Raw genomic sequence first — 17556 nt, forward strand, 5'->3', positions numbered from 1 at the left:
AGGGCAGGGAAAAGGAGCACAAATCTCCAGAGATTCTGGAGGATAGACATGCAGTGGTCCCTGGCTTGGCCACAGTGGCCACTACCCATCGTCATTAAATCAGCAAATCTTGATAATAGAGCCCTCTCCTGTGTGTTCAGCCTCGTTTTGGTTGCAGAAGACTGACAAGCTACTGGCTCAGCGAGGATAGTTGGAGAAAATGTGAACAAAACTTTATCATCCCTTATCTCATTGGCTCCCCTTCTTAGCGCCACTTTTGTTTTCTCACAATTCATCAAGAATATTGATTGAGGGGGCAGCTGGGTAGCTCAGTGGATTGAGAGCTAGGCCTAAAGACAAGAGGTCCTAGGTTCAAATCCGGCCTCAGACACTTCCCAGCTGTGTGACCCTGGGCAAGTCACTTGAACCCCCATTGTCTACCCTTACCATTCTTCTGCCTTGGAACCAGTGCACAGTATTGATTCTAAGACAGAAGGTAAGGGTTAAAAAAAAAAAAAAAACATTGAGCATTTGCTCGAAGTTAAATTGCTTTCTTCCCTGCTATCACTCATAAGCCCTTCCCTGGGCAAAGGCAAGAAAAATGCTCCTTAGTTTTCTTTGGCTTAACAGTCCTTGCCCATCCTTCTTGGGGAGCTGGGGTTGTTGTCTTATGTAAAGATACATAAAGCAGAAAGGATACCTTGGGGCCCCCAATAGAAATGCTGGAGGTGAGCTCAGTCTTGGGGATCTCTCATGAAACTCTGCTAGTCTATTCTTTCACCTGAGTAAGCTTAGAAGTTCCTTCTCTTCATTCTTCCACCCCACTGCATAAAGACCCTTTTTTCCCTTTTGAACTCAGGGCCAAGTGGAAGCCATCATCTCATATTTACATTTATTTTTTATATCACATCAGTAAATATTGATGATTTATCATGCTCTAAGCCGTGGAAATCTTGCTATAATAGCTGGTGTTTGTATAGCACCATAAACTTAGCCAAAGCCATTTAGATATAGTCTCATTTGATTTTTTACCACCTGTGAAAAAATTGCTAAAGATACCATTATCCATGTTCTACAGATGGGGAAACAGAAGATTAGGTAAGTCATGTAACTTGCTCCTAGGCATAAAGGAAGTAAGGGTTGGAGGTGAGATTTGAAGTCAGGTCTCTTCTGATTCCCAGGTCTATCACTCTTTTCATTGGACTAGAATGCCTCTCACATCCCCAGCATTTCTTCTTCCCAACTAGACTCTAATTCCTTGTAGACAAGTTCTGTTCATCTTCTGTCTTGCCCCTACTATACCTAGCAGGCTAGGCTCTGAGGATGTTTCTGAGAATGAGTTTTTAGTTTGAGAAAGAAGGATGGATGAAGTGCTTACTGTGTGCCAGGCACTGTGCTGGGAATATAAGCAAAAGGAGACAGTCCCTGCCCTCAGGGAGCTACATATAAAAAAGGAGCTGAAAAGCAAGAGCAGCTGGGGGAAGGAAAGGTACCCTTATGGGGACAAGGTCTGGCAGCCTGGAATTCATGAACAGGCCTGAGAGGGAACCACTTCCTGATCGGAGTCCCCAAGAGCAGCACATGGTGAGAGGGGGATACCATTAATAATAATGTACAGAAGTAAAGCTGTGCTTTGAGCTCTCAGCACTCTAAAAACAGAAGCCAGCTTTCAATCCACTTTTCAGGAATCCTGCCGCTGCCCAGAAGTGGGTTCACCTGTGTGTCAGGAGTCCTGGAGGGCAGTGGCAGTGGAGCTGCAGGGCCCCCTAGGAAGAGGCCCTTCATCTCTGGGTTCTCTTAGTGCTTAATGTTCTTTCTGAGAACAGCAACTTGAATAATCCACCAGTCTTTTCTCTTTGGTTATGGAACGAATACACTTGTGTGTGCACCTTCACTTTCTGGCTTAACTTTTCCTGGCCTAGCCTCATTGGGCAGAGAGGAGAAAAAGATGTTTTGGGGAAAAGAAATTTTCACAATTCACAAAGAAAATGTAGTTGTGTGGACAAATGAGTCCCTCTTTAGATTTGTTTGTAGTTCATACTTTTGGGGGGGGGGTCATGAATCTCACTGGCAGTCTGAAATCAATGGACCCCTTCTTAGAAAAATGTTTTTAAATTTACAAAATTTAATATATGGGATTAAAAAGGAGGCCAATTATATTAATACAGCAATCAGAATATCCTTAAAATCAGGTTCAGGGTTCTCAGGTTCATAGAGAAGTATTAAATAAGAAACCATGTAAAGCACTACCTTAAAGTGCTAGAAAAAAGACTTAGAGACATTATGAGGAGTATGCACATAACCACTTGGTGTAGGTTGTAAATATTATACTGATTTTACAGACAAGAAAACTGAGGTGCAATGAGGTGAGGCTCCTTGCCCTTTGGGATTGCTCCATTGGAGCTGGCAGAGACCCAGGCCTCTTCTGCCTTCCGTAGCAGACCCGTACAACATGTCAGCTGAGGTCAGGAAAGGGGCATTTAGTTTCTTGGCTTCAGCTTTCTGCTGATTTGGCCTTGCTGCTCTAGTCTTCACATCCTCCCTGTTCCCAGGGTCATCTGTTTCCTTTCCCATGTGCCTCCCTCCCTCCCTCTCCTCAGCCTGAGAGACTTTGAAAGAGGGCTGCTGCCCTGCCTGCTCCCTAACTTGCTGGGAACCCCATGGGGCCTTTTCCTGGATCTGACCACTTCAGCCTGGCCCTGGACAGAATGGCTTCACAGGGCTTAGATTGTCATTCCAGAGAGCTAGGGACGTCTTGTGCTTCTTCAGGGCTGTAGTGTGTGTTTTCTGTTGACTGGCTCTCGGTACTAGGCCTTTTAAGTTTTATTAATGCATCATGGCTTTTATTCTGTGTTTTCTTGCCATCTGAGAGTATGTAGCATTTCACATTCAAACTGAGGGGAAGGATATTCCAAGGTCTGTCACTTGGAGCTACTGTGGACCATTCATTTGTTCTCTGGTTATGCTTTCTTCCTTCCGCCAATTCATACAAGTCTTCCTATGCCTCTCTGAATTTTTCATTCATCATTCCTTATGGTGGTGGATTAATTTTTCTTTGCCTTTATATATACCACATTTATTCAGGAATAGCTATACAGGATTATAGTAAATATATTATTAATGTATAACACATTAATAGTATATACTTAAATATAATCCACTGCAGAAAGTGCTGCTCTGAAAATTTTTGTATCCATGTGACTCTCTCTCTCTCTCAATGGTGGAGTGGGAAGAGACTTAATGGAAGGGAGACCAATCCGAGGGCCATTGCAGTAATTCTTGGCATGAGCTGGTCAGGGACTATACCACGTTGATGCATATGTCAGTATTAAAGGGAGATTATACAAGGGATGTTACAAAGGTAGGCTGGACATAACTTGGCAACAGGCAGGTAGGAGAACCAGGAGACAACAACACCACACAAAACCGAGAGAGGGGATAGACGATTTAGAAGAGGGTGACTAGCAGTGTCAAAAGCTGCAGAAAGGTCAAGAAGGATTAGGACTTGAAAAGGCCATTAGATTTGGCACTTAAGAGATTACTGAGGGGGCAGCAAGGTAGCTCAGTGGATAGAGCATCTGGAGTCAGGAGCACCTAGGTTCAAATGTAGCTTCACCACTTCCTAGCTGTGTGACTCTGGGCAAGTCACTTAACCTCAATTGCCTAGCCCTTACCACTTTTCCGCCTTGGAACTGACACCTAGTTTTGATTCTAAGACAGAAGGTAAAGGGGTGTGTGTGTGTGTGTGTGTGTGTGTGTGTGTGTGTGTGTGTGTGTGTGTGTGTGTGTGTGTGAAAGAGAGAGAGAGAGAGAGAGAGAGAGAGAGAGAGAGAGAGAATTGATTCTTTCAGAGAGAGCAATTTCAGTTGAATATTGAGGACAGAAGCCAGACTACAGAAGGTTTAGAAGAGAGAGGGGAAAAGGAGGTGGAGGCATCAGTTAATTGCAGATGGTTTTCTTATGGAGTTTAGCCATAAAGCAGTGGAGAGAGGTATAGGTTAATAGCCAGCAGCACAGGCAGATCAAGCAAGAATCATTTGTTTTGTTTGGAAGTCTAGGGGAGACTAGGGGTGTGCTTGTACGCAGCAAAGAACCAGCCAGTAGAGAGGGAGAAATAGAAGATTGGCTTGGTTCAGCTGTTAGGCAAATGATGATGATATAATTTGCCTCCATTTATCGTCCTTGTTCCAGTTGAGTCTCCCAACAGCCCTTTGAAGTGCTGTTTAATGACTTGCCAGTGTCATATAGAGCTAGTCAGTGTTAGAGGCAGGGTTTGAACAGACACCTCCAAAATTTCAAGTCTACAAGGCTCCTCTAATGAATTACCTCTCGCAGATGATGCTGAGACTTCTCATTGACTTTTGCCACAGGGGCTTCCCACCTTGGCTCTGCCAGTGCTTCTCAGACTCCCAATGTCTCCTTCATACCTCAGGCATTCTAAGGCAGAGATGTCTCTGAAGGGGCAAGCTACATTAATACCTAAACTATTATTGTTATTAATAATCGACATAATGTTTTTTACCAAGTGCTTTAAAAAAAAAAAAACTCTTTACCTTCTGTCTTATAGTCAGTAACTATATATTAGTTCTAAGGCAGAAGAGTGGTAAGGGCTAAGGAATTGGGGTTAAGTGACTGTCAGGGTCACCCTGCTAGGAAGTGTCCATCTAGCTGCCCCTACCTTTTCCTTTTTAACATTTATTCTCTGTCCTGTTTTCAAATGAAGCTCATGGAATTTTCTTGGGTTTGATTGGGGACAAGCCTGGCTATTGACATCACTTCCACTTTCCCACCAGGAACATTGTGAAAGGCATGAGCGAGCTTCGGGAAATGTTGCGGACTGTGGAGACTAGAGCAACCCAGAACTTCAAAGTGGTAATGAGAAAAATCCTGTGGGGAAGAGGGGGAAAGAGAGGAGGAGGAGGGGAGGGGAGCAGGAGAGACAAGAGAAAGACAACAGAGAGCTCCATCCACATTAAGTGGTCATCAGCTGTTGTTGAGTAGCCATCTCCCTGAAATAACCTCTGGGCAGAGGCATAATATACTTTGGGGCTTACTTCCTCTCCTTGGGCCTCAGTAGGCCTTTGGAGGCAGCAGTACATGAGTGTTTCCAGGCAAAGGAGACTGGTGTTTCTTTGGGGTGATGTGGCGAGTGTCTGGCTGAGAAATCCAAGTGTGACAACTCATAGCCTCAACTCTCAAGGAGTCTAGTCTAGTGGGGAAGAGGCTATGTCACCAAGCATGAAACTGCAGTAGACAATAGACAACAGCATAAGCTGAAAATTCTTGTAGGAGAAGGGTGAGAGGTATGGGTATGGGATGGAATAGTCCATGAGGGCCTCATGGAAGAAGTGAGCCTGGAGGGGAGTCTAAAAAGGGCCTGTGTGACAAATGACGCAGCTGGATTGAAGAAGACATTTTAGGGGGATGTATTGAAGGCAAATGGTTATGAGTGAAGTGTGGATTTGCCCTTTGTCTCTGTCAGACCGCAGCGAAGCAACTAGCCGGAGTCCTCCTTCACAACCTGAGTGAGGACTGCTACTGGGGTCCCCTGTCACACCCTCTGCCTGAGTTTATGGGCAAAGAACAGAATTCCTTCATCACTCAGCCTCTAAGGAAGCCTAATCTCTACACCGGAAACAAGTGAGCCCTGTTCTGCTCTCTCCCTCCCCTAAAAGGAATAGCAATTGTCCATGGCCAAGTGTAATTCCACAGCTTCCCCAACTGGTTTATAAGCAAACTCCTTCCCAACCCCTCCAGTCCTTGGACACAAAGAATCAGACTCAATTACAGAACAGTGTAAGCCAAGGAAAGTGTGCTAGGGTGGAGAATGGGAGAATCATACAGGCATTCTAAGGCCAACCAAACGAGGGGGTGGCTTTCTGCCATTTGGGATTATCCCCTATTTTGCTGGAGTATTTGTGATACTTCTCTCCTCATTGGGCAGGTAATTGAAGGTTGTCTGTGTGACTAAATTCTCCAAAGCCTCTAGTTTGTGGATGTTGTTAGACAGTCCCTACAGCCTCGGGAAGCAATATTTTCCCCTAGTTTGAGGAATTGCGATCTTAGACCTGAAAATTTTTCCTTTATGGGAAGGGTCTGGGAGTTGGTCATTTGGGGGTACTTAAAAGAGCTTGGAACCTGCTGCTTCTCAGAAGAAGGTGTCCGGTAGCTTATGAATCATGCAGGGGTTGCTTCATGTTTCCAGGGAGGGGTGTGAGAGAGAGACAGAGGGAGAGGGGCCCCAGGCTGACCCCATTTTCAGTGATCAAGCAGACTGGGCTGAGGGGTGGTGTCTGAGGAGGGCCTTCTGTTTGTGTCTTTCAGTCTCTACTGCCCACAGGACAACATTGAGGAGGCTCTCTTGCTTCTTCTCATCAGTGAGTCCATGGTAAGCCCTTCTGGGTCGGTGGCTTCCTGCTCCCTGCGTGTGGGAAAGGACACTTGGGGCTTCTGGGCACAGGGGCTGCTCCATAATGAAACCAAGTTCTGCCTTGGGATAGAGAAGAGGGGGTTGGGGAAGATGTCTAGGAGCTAGAAGCTTCACAGACTTGCTTCTGTCTCCCCTTCACACACAAGGGTCCCATTTCCTGAAACTTGGGGCCTGGGCATGAGCTGCCCTTTGGGGTTCAGGGAGTTCTCTTCAGTGGGAAGAGAGGAGGGAAGTAGGTTGAAGATAGCTGCCCCCATTCCCTAACTACTTCCTTGTAGCTGCCACAGGTTAATATCAATCAGTCAGCTTTTGTGAACCATGACTGTCTATTCCATCCTAAACTGGGTGCCTTGGGGATAAAAAGGTTATATAAACTCCCTGTCTGGGGAGAGAAATCATGTACACAGTTATATGTACCAGGCTGGGGAAGAGAGAGCCAGATAAGTCATAGATGCTATAAGTGCTCTGGAAACCCAGAGAAGAATGGGATAACTGTAGACTTAGAGTAGTTTTAGAAGGCTTCATGGAGGCAAGATTTGAGCAGAGCCTTGAAGTGGTTATCAAGAAAACGGAAGGGGCATTCCAGAAAAGGTTTAAATCATGAGCAAAGGTATGGAAAAGCGAAAAACACATACTGGGTGATGAGGTGGAAACCAGTCTCGCTGAAGTGGAAGAATAGGCAGTGAAGACTAGGAAGGCCAGATCTGGCTGCTTTCAGGACTCTGGAATTTAGGTCTGTCAGCAGTAGGAAGTTGATGAAGGTCTTTGAACAGAGAATAAAAATGGTGTTTAATGAAGATTAATTTGTCAGCAGGCTGTAGGACTGGTAGTGTTTGACAAGAAAATACCTCACCCTCCCATCTCCCCCAGAACAGATCTTCCAATAGCCCAGGAGTAAAGGATCAGATTTCCCCCCATTAGTGGTCTCAGATCCACAGAAGCTGTGAAGATAGACTTGTTTGCCCAGATGTAATATTGGGCGGCTTTCCTAGTTCATTGACCACAACCTGGGAAACCTTCCAGCAAGTAGGTGGTAGGAGGGAAATGTGGTGTTGAATTGAGTTAGAGCAACACAGACTTAGAAACTACTGTTCTTTCAAAGTCCTTTACCAAGTTCCCCTCATTGCCCCAGCCTGACTACACCTACTAGTGTCCTAAAAGGTGAATTCTGGATTAGGAATGCAAAGTGAGGCAACCCTTGTCTAGAAAGGTTTGCATAATTGTAGACTAGGGAAGTGGGTGAATGGTTATTTATTGCATCAACATCTGTGTCTAGTTAGTTCAGTGATTTAGAGCCAGGGCCCCAGGTTTGAGCTCTTTAAAGGCTAATAAGCATCCCCCAGAAAGCAGCTCACTAATCCCAGCCACAGACTGACCCCTGACCTCAGCCATAAAATCATAGCAATTTGGAGTTGGAAATCTTTTGGTCTACCTCCCACCCCATGCAGGAATTCACTTTTTCAATGTTCCTGACTAATGGTGAACCAGTTTCTGCTTAAACATTTTGGGGTTCAAGGAGCTCCTTCTATTTCCATGAGTGGGCAGCTCTGATTCTTAGAAACTTCTTTCTGGTATTGAGTCAAAATCTCCTTTCTTGAAACTTGGCCCAGCTGGTAACAAGCCTTAGCCCCAGCCCAGTTAGAGGGGATGTCCAGCCAGGACCACAGCCTGACTCTGCAGCCACAGACTGAGCCCCAACCAACCTGGGTTGACTGCTGATCCTAGCCTAGAGAGATCTCTGCCAAACAGGGAACAGGGTTGAAAATGCAAATTTCCTGAAGTAGCTATTAGTGTTACTGTTCCTCTGTTTCAGGATAGCACATCCTTCCTTGTAGCAGAGTTGGTTTTATAAGCTGGGAACTATAGTATAGCCATCAAATTGTCTAGAATCTTGAGCTCAGAGTTCAGGATTGGGGCTTCTTAAACCTAGGGTGTATAGACTTTAAAACAAACAAACAAACAAACAAACAAAACGGTTACTGTCTATCTTAGAATTGATACTAAGTATTGGTTCCAAGGCAAGAAGAGTGGTAAGGGCTAGGCCTTTTGAATCCAGGACCTCTGTGCCACCTAGCTTCCTTCTGTAGACTTATTCTAAAAAATATTTTGATAACTGCATTTCACTATAATTGACTTCCTTTGTAATTCTAAATGTATATATTTTATTAATTAATATTAATTAGGAAAGATTCATCTGGGAAGGAGGGGTACATAGGTTTGACCAGACTTCCAGAGTGTCCATGATACAAAAAAGTGAGGATAAGAATCTCCCTACTCTAGATAAAGTTGAAAGGAACCTTAGAGATCATTTAGTTTAACGTCCTCATTTTACAGCTGAGGAAACTGAAGCTCAGATCTCCTCCAAGGTTACACAGATAGATAGTATTGGAGATGGGATTTGAACTCAGGTCCTCTACCACAGGATCCAGTGCCCTTTCTGTTGTTTCATAATGCCTAGTATGGTGTAGGCATTGGCAGGCACAATAGGAAGCAATTGCAGGATTGGAGACTGGAGTTGGTAGGCCTCTTTATAAGGAATTTTCCATTGCTTCCATCTTCACTGCATTCCTGGGGCCTACATTGAGACATAAGCACTTAATTCAGATGGCCATTTTACTAAAACACCCATATGCCTTATACATTAAGCTGATTGGGGTCTAAACTATTCCCTTTCAACAAAAACTAGAACTTTAGATGAACTGGCATCTTCTTGAATCCAGAAAAGAAAATTTTCCTTTTGCCAACTTTTCCCCCCTTTTGCAATAACAAATAATTGGTAGGTAGCAAACATTTCAGTGTAGACAGTGGGCAAGATGGGTGGTGGTGTGTGTGGTGGGCTTTTCCTCAAAAATCTAGAAGAATGCGAAACCAAGGAGTTAGTCAAGTACAGGAAAGCCTCTCTGCCCATTCAGGCCATTCTGCAGATGACCATGTTACTTGGGCCCACATCTGTCCTGGAATTGTGCCCAAGCAGATTTGTGGAGAGGCTTCTTGAAATATTTAGAAAATTTGAGGCCTTTTAAGAACATAAGCCTCAGTCCCTACTCACCCCTTCCAGGCTCATTTCACCTTTCTCTAGCCACAGGAACCTTGGGCAAGAGTCTGGGCATTGCCTTCTACCCCTTCTCGTTGTCTTTTTGTACCTCTTCCTTTTCCCCAATCCGTTCCTCTTTGCGTAAAGGCCAATGGACAGGGAGGAACCACACCATGCAGGCTTCTTTATGCCTCAGCTGCCACCTTTCCATGACCTCAAGTCCCAGACATTCTTACCTGATCTTGATGCTGGCAGAGTTTTTCACTGGCTTCAATGGGAACTGTGTCCAGGTGCAGATGCTCAGCTGGGGTAAAGCCTATCAGATATCAGCGGGCTGCCTTGGCATCTGCTTAACTTTTTATGGTATCTGAAGAATTAGGAAAGCTGCATGGGGAAGTCATTAAGATTGAGCTCACCTACAAGGCTGTGTAATAGGCCTCTCTCCTTTCCAGGCTGCCAAAGCTGAGATTGCTGTGTGCAGCAGGGAGTTTTTGAGGTCCCTCCCCCCCAGGTTTTGCTGGCCTGCTTTGTCCTTGTTGTTGGCATCAGCTGATGTCATTCATGGGTGAGGATTTCCAAGGGGGAGCTGATCCTTTGCAAGATATTGCACGTTTAGGGGCAGCTGGGTGGCTCAGTGGATTGAGAATCAGGCCTAGAGACCAGAGGTCCTAGGTTCAAGTCCTGTCTCAGACACTGCCCAGCTGTGTGACCCTGGGCAAGTCACTTGATTCCCATTGCCCACCCTTACCACTCTTCCACCTATGAGCACAGAACACAGAAGTTAAGGGTTAAAAAAAAAAAAAAAGATATTGCACGTTTTGGCTGGGCATAAAATGAAGAGCTGGAAGAGACTTGGAGGTCATGTAGTCCCCCTACTTCCATTGCCGAGATGAGCGTGAGGCCCAGAGAGCTAAAGCATGCAGTCACTTGTGAGTAAAGAATGATCCGAGGGAGCAGAGCAGGCCTGAGAACGTGAATTCCCTGAAGACAGCTTAGTCTTAGGACCTCTGGGCTTGAGGACAGCAGCTACATGGAGTAGTGTGGCTTTCTCCAGCTCTCTGTTAGCCGGGCACTACCGTATGGCCAGGGTTCTCCAGAGAGAGGGGGGGGGGGGAGGGAAGGAGAGAGGGAGAGAGGGAGGGAGGGAGAGAGAGAGAGAGAGAGAGAGAGAGAGAGAGAGAGAGAGAGAGAGCGCGAGAGCCTCTGACTCCAGATCTGAGCTCCCAACTCTGAATCATGCTGCCCTTCAATGAGAGCAAAGAGGATTACTGGAGAGAGCAACCACCCAACAGCTCTCTCATTTTACAGATGAGCAATGAGGCCTAGAGAGGCGAAAGAGCTGCCCAAGCTCCCTCAAGCACTCCCCCAAGTAGCAAAAGGAGATGTGGAATCCAAGAGAGAGTCCAGAACCAGGGAGGCAGGAGACTTGAGTTCTCATCCCTATTCTTACACAAATGAGTTGTGTGACCTGCAGAAAGTTCCTTTATCTTCCCCTTAGTAGAAGGAGCCCCCCAGATTTGGAATCAGGAGAGGCCACTTGGCACGGAGAGAGGCTGGATGGGGAAGCTTTGTGAGCCTGTGGGCAAATCGCCTAAGCTCTCTGGGCCTCTGAACAGGGTTCAGGAGGACACGTGTGGGCTAGACCTAGAGTGTCTTTAAGGTTCTGGCTCACCAGAACTCTTCACATACAAGAGCTGGGCTCAAATGGGATTCGTCCAGTTCTCGTTAGCCTGCAAGCTCCCTGAGGGCAGGGGCTGAGGCCTGGTGCTTGGCCCACAGTCAGTGCTTAACAGCAGTCATAGAACCTCTACACTCAGATTTCTCGTGGGTAACTCCTCTGCCTACTTCCCAGGGTGGTTGCAAGAAAAGTACTTTGTAAACTCAAATGTAGCGATTCAACTCCAATATAAAGTTATTATTATTATTATTACAATGATAAAGTTGAAGTAGGCTGGAAGGGCCCAGGCAGCCAGATGACGCTAGAAGTAGAATTTGATTTTGGAATCAGAAAGATCAGAGTTCAGATCCTGCCTGAGACCCTTACTGGCAGAATAATCCTGGTCAAGTGACTTGATTCTCTGTTAGCCTTCAATTTTTCATCTTTAAAATTGGGCCCAGAATAACACCTACCTCCCAGGCTTGTGTGGATCAAATGAGTTCTATGTAAATTACTTTGTAAACTTTAAAGCAGCTTTAAGGCCCCTTCTGACTCTAATAATCTGATCCTTTGTTCTGGCCTTGAGGAGTCAATAGGACCATCCCCAGGGTAGGACAGGTCATGCTTCTGTTTGGATGAGACTGGCAGGGTGGGCTACTTAGTTTTGTTTCTTCCATGTTTCTTCCATAGATCTTCCTTCTAAGGGATATTATTTTCCTTAGCAGCTTAAACCATCCCTCAAATGAAAAACTAGAATCAGCAGCAGCAGTTTGCCGACCTAAACATGCAGTTTTTTAAAATCCTTACCTTCCACCCTAGAATCAATACTAAGTATCCATTCCAAGGCACTAAGGGCTAGGCAAACAGGGGTCAAGTGACTTGCCCAGGGTCACGCAGCTAGGATGTTGTCTGAGGTCAGGTTTGAACTTAGGACCTCTCATCTCCACTCTTGGCGACTCTCTATGCACTGAGCCACCTTGCTGCCCTACTCTGCCCAACTTTATCTTTGATAAATTTAAGCCTCTAGCAACAAGGCAAACTCCAGCAGCAACCATTGAGCCAGTTGGCACACTGGAAATAATTCACTCTACTTTCTAAAATCAGACAATCAAAGCATAAAATGCTAGTGAAACTGGACTGGTCCAGCATTCCAATTGCACCTTAAAGGGGAGGAGAAAAAATGTTGGTGAGCCATAGGGCAGAACGGTGACTGGGCACGGGGTGAGGGGGGAGTGAGTAGGGAGCGCTAAAGCTCCCTGGGTTCAGCAGCAGCAGCGTGGTCACCTTAGCCTAATTTCTACAATACCTAGTCCAAGGCATGATTCTATTCCAGGGGAGAATCTATGGCAATTCTGTAGATCTTGTTTCTGCTGTTGCCTTCCTTACTGACACTTCCTAATCTTCCAGCCACCCGTCTGTCCTCCCTCTAGTGCCCAGCCAGGATGGAGGGAGAGTCACATCGTCCTTCTGTTGCTCAGCCATTCTCTGTGGTGTCCAGCTGCTTCCCAAACCTTTAGTCCAGCATTCATGGCAGCTATATGGAATGTAAAGAATGCTAGAGTTAATCAGAAGAGACCTCAATTCTGCTTTTACCTTAGACACTTACTCCCTGTATCTTAAAATCTTACCTTCTGTCTTAGAATCTAGCCTAAGATTGGTTTCAAAGGTAGAATTGTAGTAAGGATTAGACAATGAAGGTTAAGTGACTTGCATAGGGTCACACAGCTAGGAAGGGTCTGAGGCCACATTTGAACCCAGGACTTCCTGTCTCCAGACCTGGCCCACTATCTACTGAGCTACCTAGCTGCTCCGTGTAATATCTATTCTATATCTTTTTCATGGTACCAGCAAGATAAATAATGTACATTGGAAGAGCATTTACTATCCCCAGTACAAGGTGCCCTATAAATCAGTATAACAGCTTCTTTCTGGTGGATAAGTAAGATGTTTGCTCTGTGAAATCAATGAGGATGCCAGGCATTGCCTTAAGCTCACACTGACACAGTTTCCAGGTAGACCCTACTTTAAAGCAAATTTCCTATTTAAAAAACAGTCTTCACCAAACAGATAAGTTGGTGTGTTTTATAGTGTGTATGTTTATAGGTGGTGGGGCAGGGACATGGGGGTAGAAAAGGAGGAGGGTTGGGACTTACTATAGGGATTTTTTAAAAAATTGCAACTTCTCGATACCTTTAAAATTGGATTTAGTTGACATAACTTGGATTGTTCTGGCGTCTTTCAAGAACATAGCAATTCCCTTCAGGTAAGGTCCATCTTTGGAGTATATGCTTGCCTGCTTACTGAGGCCCTAAATTAGTCCTTCCCTGAAAGTCATTGTCTCTGCTACATTCCTTGGACCAGTTTCCAAGGGCATGTCTGGTCTTCAAATACTTTGGAGCTCACTGGGAAAGAGGATTTTGTTTGTGGTATCAATGAGATTTTATCTGACTCTTGACATTCCTAGATCAGAGTTCTTGAACAGTATGTGTGTCCTGGGAAACATTCCCTCCATTTCCTCATTGGTCCTTTAAAGAAAGAAAGGTTATGCTCTGAGGGAGGAGGTCTGGTCCAAGGGGATGCTCCGAATTCTCTCTTGGAAACTCGAGGCCCTTCTCACCAGCAGCAGAATGTGCTGAGACTTGTGACACTAGAGTGAAGTGTGGAGTGAGCACAGTCTGGGGGCTGATGTGGGCTGAGGTGTCTATCACTCCAGAAGATGGGAGATGTAATGTGTTATTTCTTGGCTATATATAATGGCTGCTCTGGAGCCCATGGTAATTATATGTGCTGAAGAGGAAAAGCCAAACATTAGAATGTCCTTCAGGGAAGGAGGCTGGCCTCATGAACTAGCTGCTTACTGGAAATTCCAGGAGGCTTCTCTCCTCATGGGGCTTCTGTCTCAGCCTTCAGAAGTGCCTACACAGGGGCTCTGGGGAAGCATAGGATCTCAGCATTAGAAAGGGACCTCAGTGGCCACCTTGTCCATCCCAGACCTGAGCAAGTCTCCACTACAGCATTCCCCTGAAAGGCTCCTCCGGTCTTTGTTGGAAGACCAGTGATGGGAATCTGTGCCTCTCTTAGACTGGAAGCTCCTTGAGGGCATGGACTGTTTTTGCCTGCCCTTGTATCTTTTGTGCTTAGCACAGTGTCTGGTACATAGCAAGTAGTTAGTTTGTATTGGTTAATTTAATTGTAATTGTAAGGAAGTGTCAGTTAAATGTTAGTGGTCCAAACTGTCTACTTTGCCACTTCCACAACATAGGACTTGGGGGTTCTTCTTCCCTCTCGAGCCATACAGAACAAGCCTTAATATGGACACTTCACATTTGAAGATGGCAATCATGGCCTTCCTGAGCTTTCTCTTCCCCAAACTAACCCCCCCTGGTTTCCTTAGAGAATCCCTCAGAACAATGAGGCTAGGCCTCCAGTGATTTCTTGTCCATTGTTAAAGGGATTAATCGAGGGATCACCTGCCAAATCCAATTTTCCCACAGAGAATGGACCTCAGTGACCTACTTGTGAAAGGCCTGGCCTTGATTTTGGCTGGGGCATTTCTCAAAGCATGTCTGGGCCTCATTCCAAGCAAGCATCACTAGGTAGTTACAGTGTCAGTCAGTGATGGCCTTGTGGGCCATTTGCTCAGTCCATCCTGATCCAGGAGTGAAGGAGACAGAAAGTGAAAGACCTGTTGTTAAGCAGAGGTTTAAGAAGAGGCTCCAAGGCCCTTTCTGATTTATTACTAGAGGTGCAAGGCTGACAGAACCTGCCAGAGCCCCAGGCTTAGGAGTCAGTTGACCTGGACCCTAGGCTTAATTCAGTATAAACAATGAAGCTTGGACCTTCTCTGGACCTTCATTTGCCCATCTCTAAAATGAGGATGGTAGGAGAGGCGAAGCTAAGATGGTGGCAAAGTAGCAGGAGCCTTCTGAATCTCCCTCCAACCAATCATTACAAAGCATCTCAAAAGGACAGAAATCTAAATCAGATGAGCAAAGGGGCTCTCCCACTGGATCCAGCCTTAAAGGTGGGCAGTATTTGGGGATTCCCACATTATAAGGGGTCAAAACTGCAATTATCAAAGTGCAAACTGATCACCCCTCCCCGCCACACCACCTACCAGAAGAGTAGAGCCAGAGTCAGAGCACAGGTTGGGTAATCTCTAAAGTCCTGGGGGACTGGCTGAAAGCACCACAGACTTCCCTCTGAGAGCAGTGCAAGGCCTTGGCAGTGACACTTGAGACCAGAGGCTGAAGAGCATGAAGCCTGGGCAGCAGAGAGCCAAGTTTGGGCAGAAGTGAGGCTGGATGCTGCTGAGGGAGCAGGGGCTGGTAAGATAGCCTCAGGGAAAAATGCTTTAAAGCACCACTACATAAAGAACATCACCGATCTACCTGCCCTCACTTGAGCTTCTGACTAGGAAGGGAAGATACTACTAAGGCAAAGCCTTGTGAGACAGAAGCTAAGAAAGCAATGAACATCCAGGAACCCTGATTCACTTGTGACAAAAGGAATAAGCAGCAGCAAAAAAAGTTCTTGACCCTGGATAATTTCTATGGAGAAAAAGGGCAAAATACAGAAGCAACAGCAGAGTGACAAATAAGCAGGAGTTCAAGAACCAAGTAAGGAAGATAGAAGAAAAATGGGAAGAAAAGTGGGGAAAAAAGAAATGGAAGTAAATACAAAAAGAAAACAACAGCTTAACAGACAAAATTGCCTACATGGAAAAAGAGGCATAGAAATCAAATGAAGTAATAAGCAAATTGGAGGACAGAATTGACATGCTGGAAGCCATGAAAAGCAGGATAGACCAAACCAAAAAGAAAAATCAAAAGATCATAGCTGAAAATCAGTCTTTAAAGACTAGAATTGGGCAAGTAGAAGCTAATGATCTCATGAGACAACAAGAATTAATAAAGCAAAATCAAAAGAATGAAAAAATAGAAGGAAATATAAAATGAAGATGATAGTACTTGCTCCATCCTTAAGAAGCGTAAAATGTAGTAAAGAAAGGGACCTTGGAGATCTTTTAGTCTATAGAGATGTTTTGAGAATCAAATGAGAATGTCAGTAAATATACTGTGAAAAATACTATCATTCAGCAAAGCATTTTTTTAAAACTTTTCCTTCTTTCTAAGAAGCCATATTTAGTATTGATTCTAAGTCAGAAGAGTGGTTAGGGCAAGGCAGTTGGGGTTAAGTGACTCATCTAGAGTCACAGCTAGGAAACAAGCCTTCATTAAGCACTAGTTACAGACATATATCTGACACAATACTAGACACTAAGTGTACACTGACAAAAATCCAGACATTTTCTAACTTCAAAGAGCTTACATCCTGACAGAAGAACAATCTGCTCATTTATATGTGTATTTTCATATATACAAAATGAGATGCAAGATAACCTTGAGGAGGGGAAGGCAGCACTAGCAGCTGGGGCACCAGCAAAGACCTCATGCCAAAAGTGCTGCTTGGCTTGATCTTGAAAAGAAATCAGGGCACCCAAGAGGTGGAAAGGAGGAGAGGGCATTCTGGTTATGGGGAATAGTCAATACAAAGGCATTATTATCAAGTGTGATATTAATATCTGGGATTATTATGTGAAGACACTCTGTTCCCAGGGTAAGGTAATCCTTGCGATGCCCCTTTGTACCATTAAGCATATGGCTTTAGCTACTCCCTAGCTGATCAAGAATTGAACACTGAAGTGCCTGCAGAGGGACACTTAGACCTGAAGGCTCAGTTAATCTAGAAAACTTCCTAAATGGGCTAGGACTTCAAGAGTCCATTTAAATGAAGAAAAAAGACTAGGGTTGCTGAGGGAAAGAAGTAGGGTTATGCAGCCATCTCAGCAGAAGCTGTAGGTTGTCAGAGTTAGAGGGACAACGAATTGTAGAATTTAGGACCTAAAAAAAGCATTGGTTGGGATTGAGGAAGAGAGGATGGGACTGGCCAGTGCCAGTGAGGACCCAGTCCTTTACTATGTACTAAGTACTGTGCCAAATAGTATATAAATTCAAAAGTGAAATCAGTCCTTACCCTCCAAGGACAGCCTTCCCAGCAGCAGAACTCTCATGATCGCTTTAATAATCATAATAATAAGAGTAACTGAACCATCATTACAGAGTCAGAGGACTGGGATTAGACCATCAGACATCAAGTGAAGATGAGTTTTTTCATTTTCTTGCCCTCTTTCTCTTTGCTGCAATCTCTGAGGCCATCTTCACTGCTTCAGTCAGGCTTGGTCCCTCCATCCACTGTAGCAGATGGGCCTGTGGGTTTCCTCCTCCATTACCCATTCCCAACTGTGCACATCCTCTCCTTTCGCCAATCCTGACAGAGCTGCAGCCTGGCAACCACAGCCCAGCCCAGACACCCTGCCCAAAACCATGGCAACCATGCCCTAGACAAGCTGTTCTTCCCGAAGCCATTTCCTTCTTCCTGGCACAGGCTCTGACA

General features: G+C 45.2%; 1 protein-coding gene across 1 annotated transcript in view; it reads left to right on the top strand.

The window, feature by feature from the left end:
- The window catches only part of TTC7A (tetratricopeptide repeat domain 7A), a 175128-nt gene that overhangs the window by 48465 nt on the left and 109107 nt on the right, over nt 1-17556 (top strand). Inside the window, exons 6-8 of the mRNA XM_044663296.1 lie at nt 4773-4851; nt 5462-5619; nt 6304-6367. Of these exons, the coding sequence (XP_044519231.1) occupies nt 4773-4851; nt 5462-5619; nt 6304-6367 (301 nt within the window). The remainder of the gene's footprint in view (nt 1-4772; nt 4852-5461; nt 5620-6303; nt 6368-17556) is intronic.

Source organism: Gracilinanus agilis, chromosome 2, assembly GCF_016433145.1.
Source record: "Gracilinanus agilis isolate LMUSP501 chromosome 2, AgileGrace, whole genome shotgun sequence".
Classification (NCBI taxonomy): domain Eukaryota; kingdom Metazoa; phylum Chordata; class Mammalia; order Didelphimorphia; family Didelphidae; genus Gracilinanus; species Gracilinanus agilis.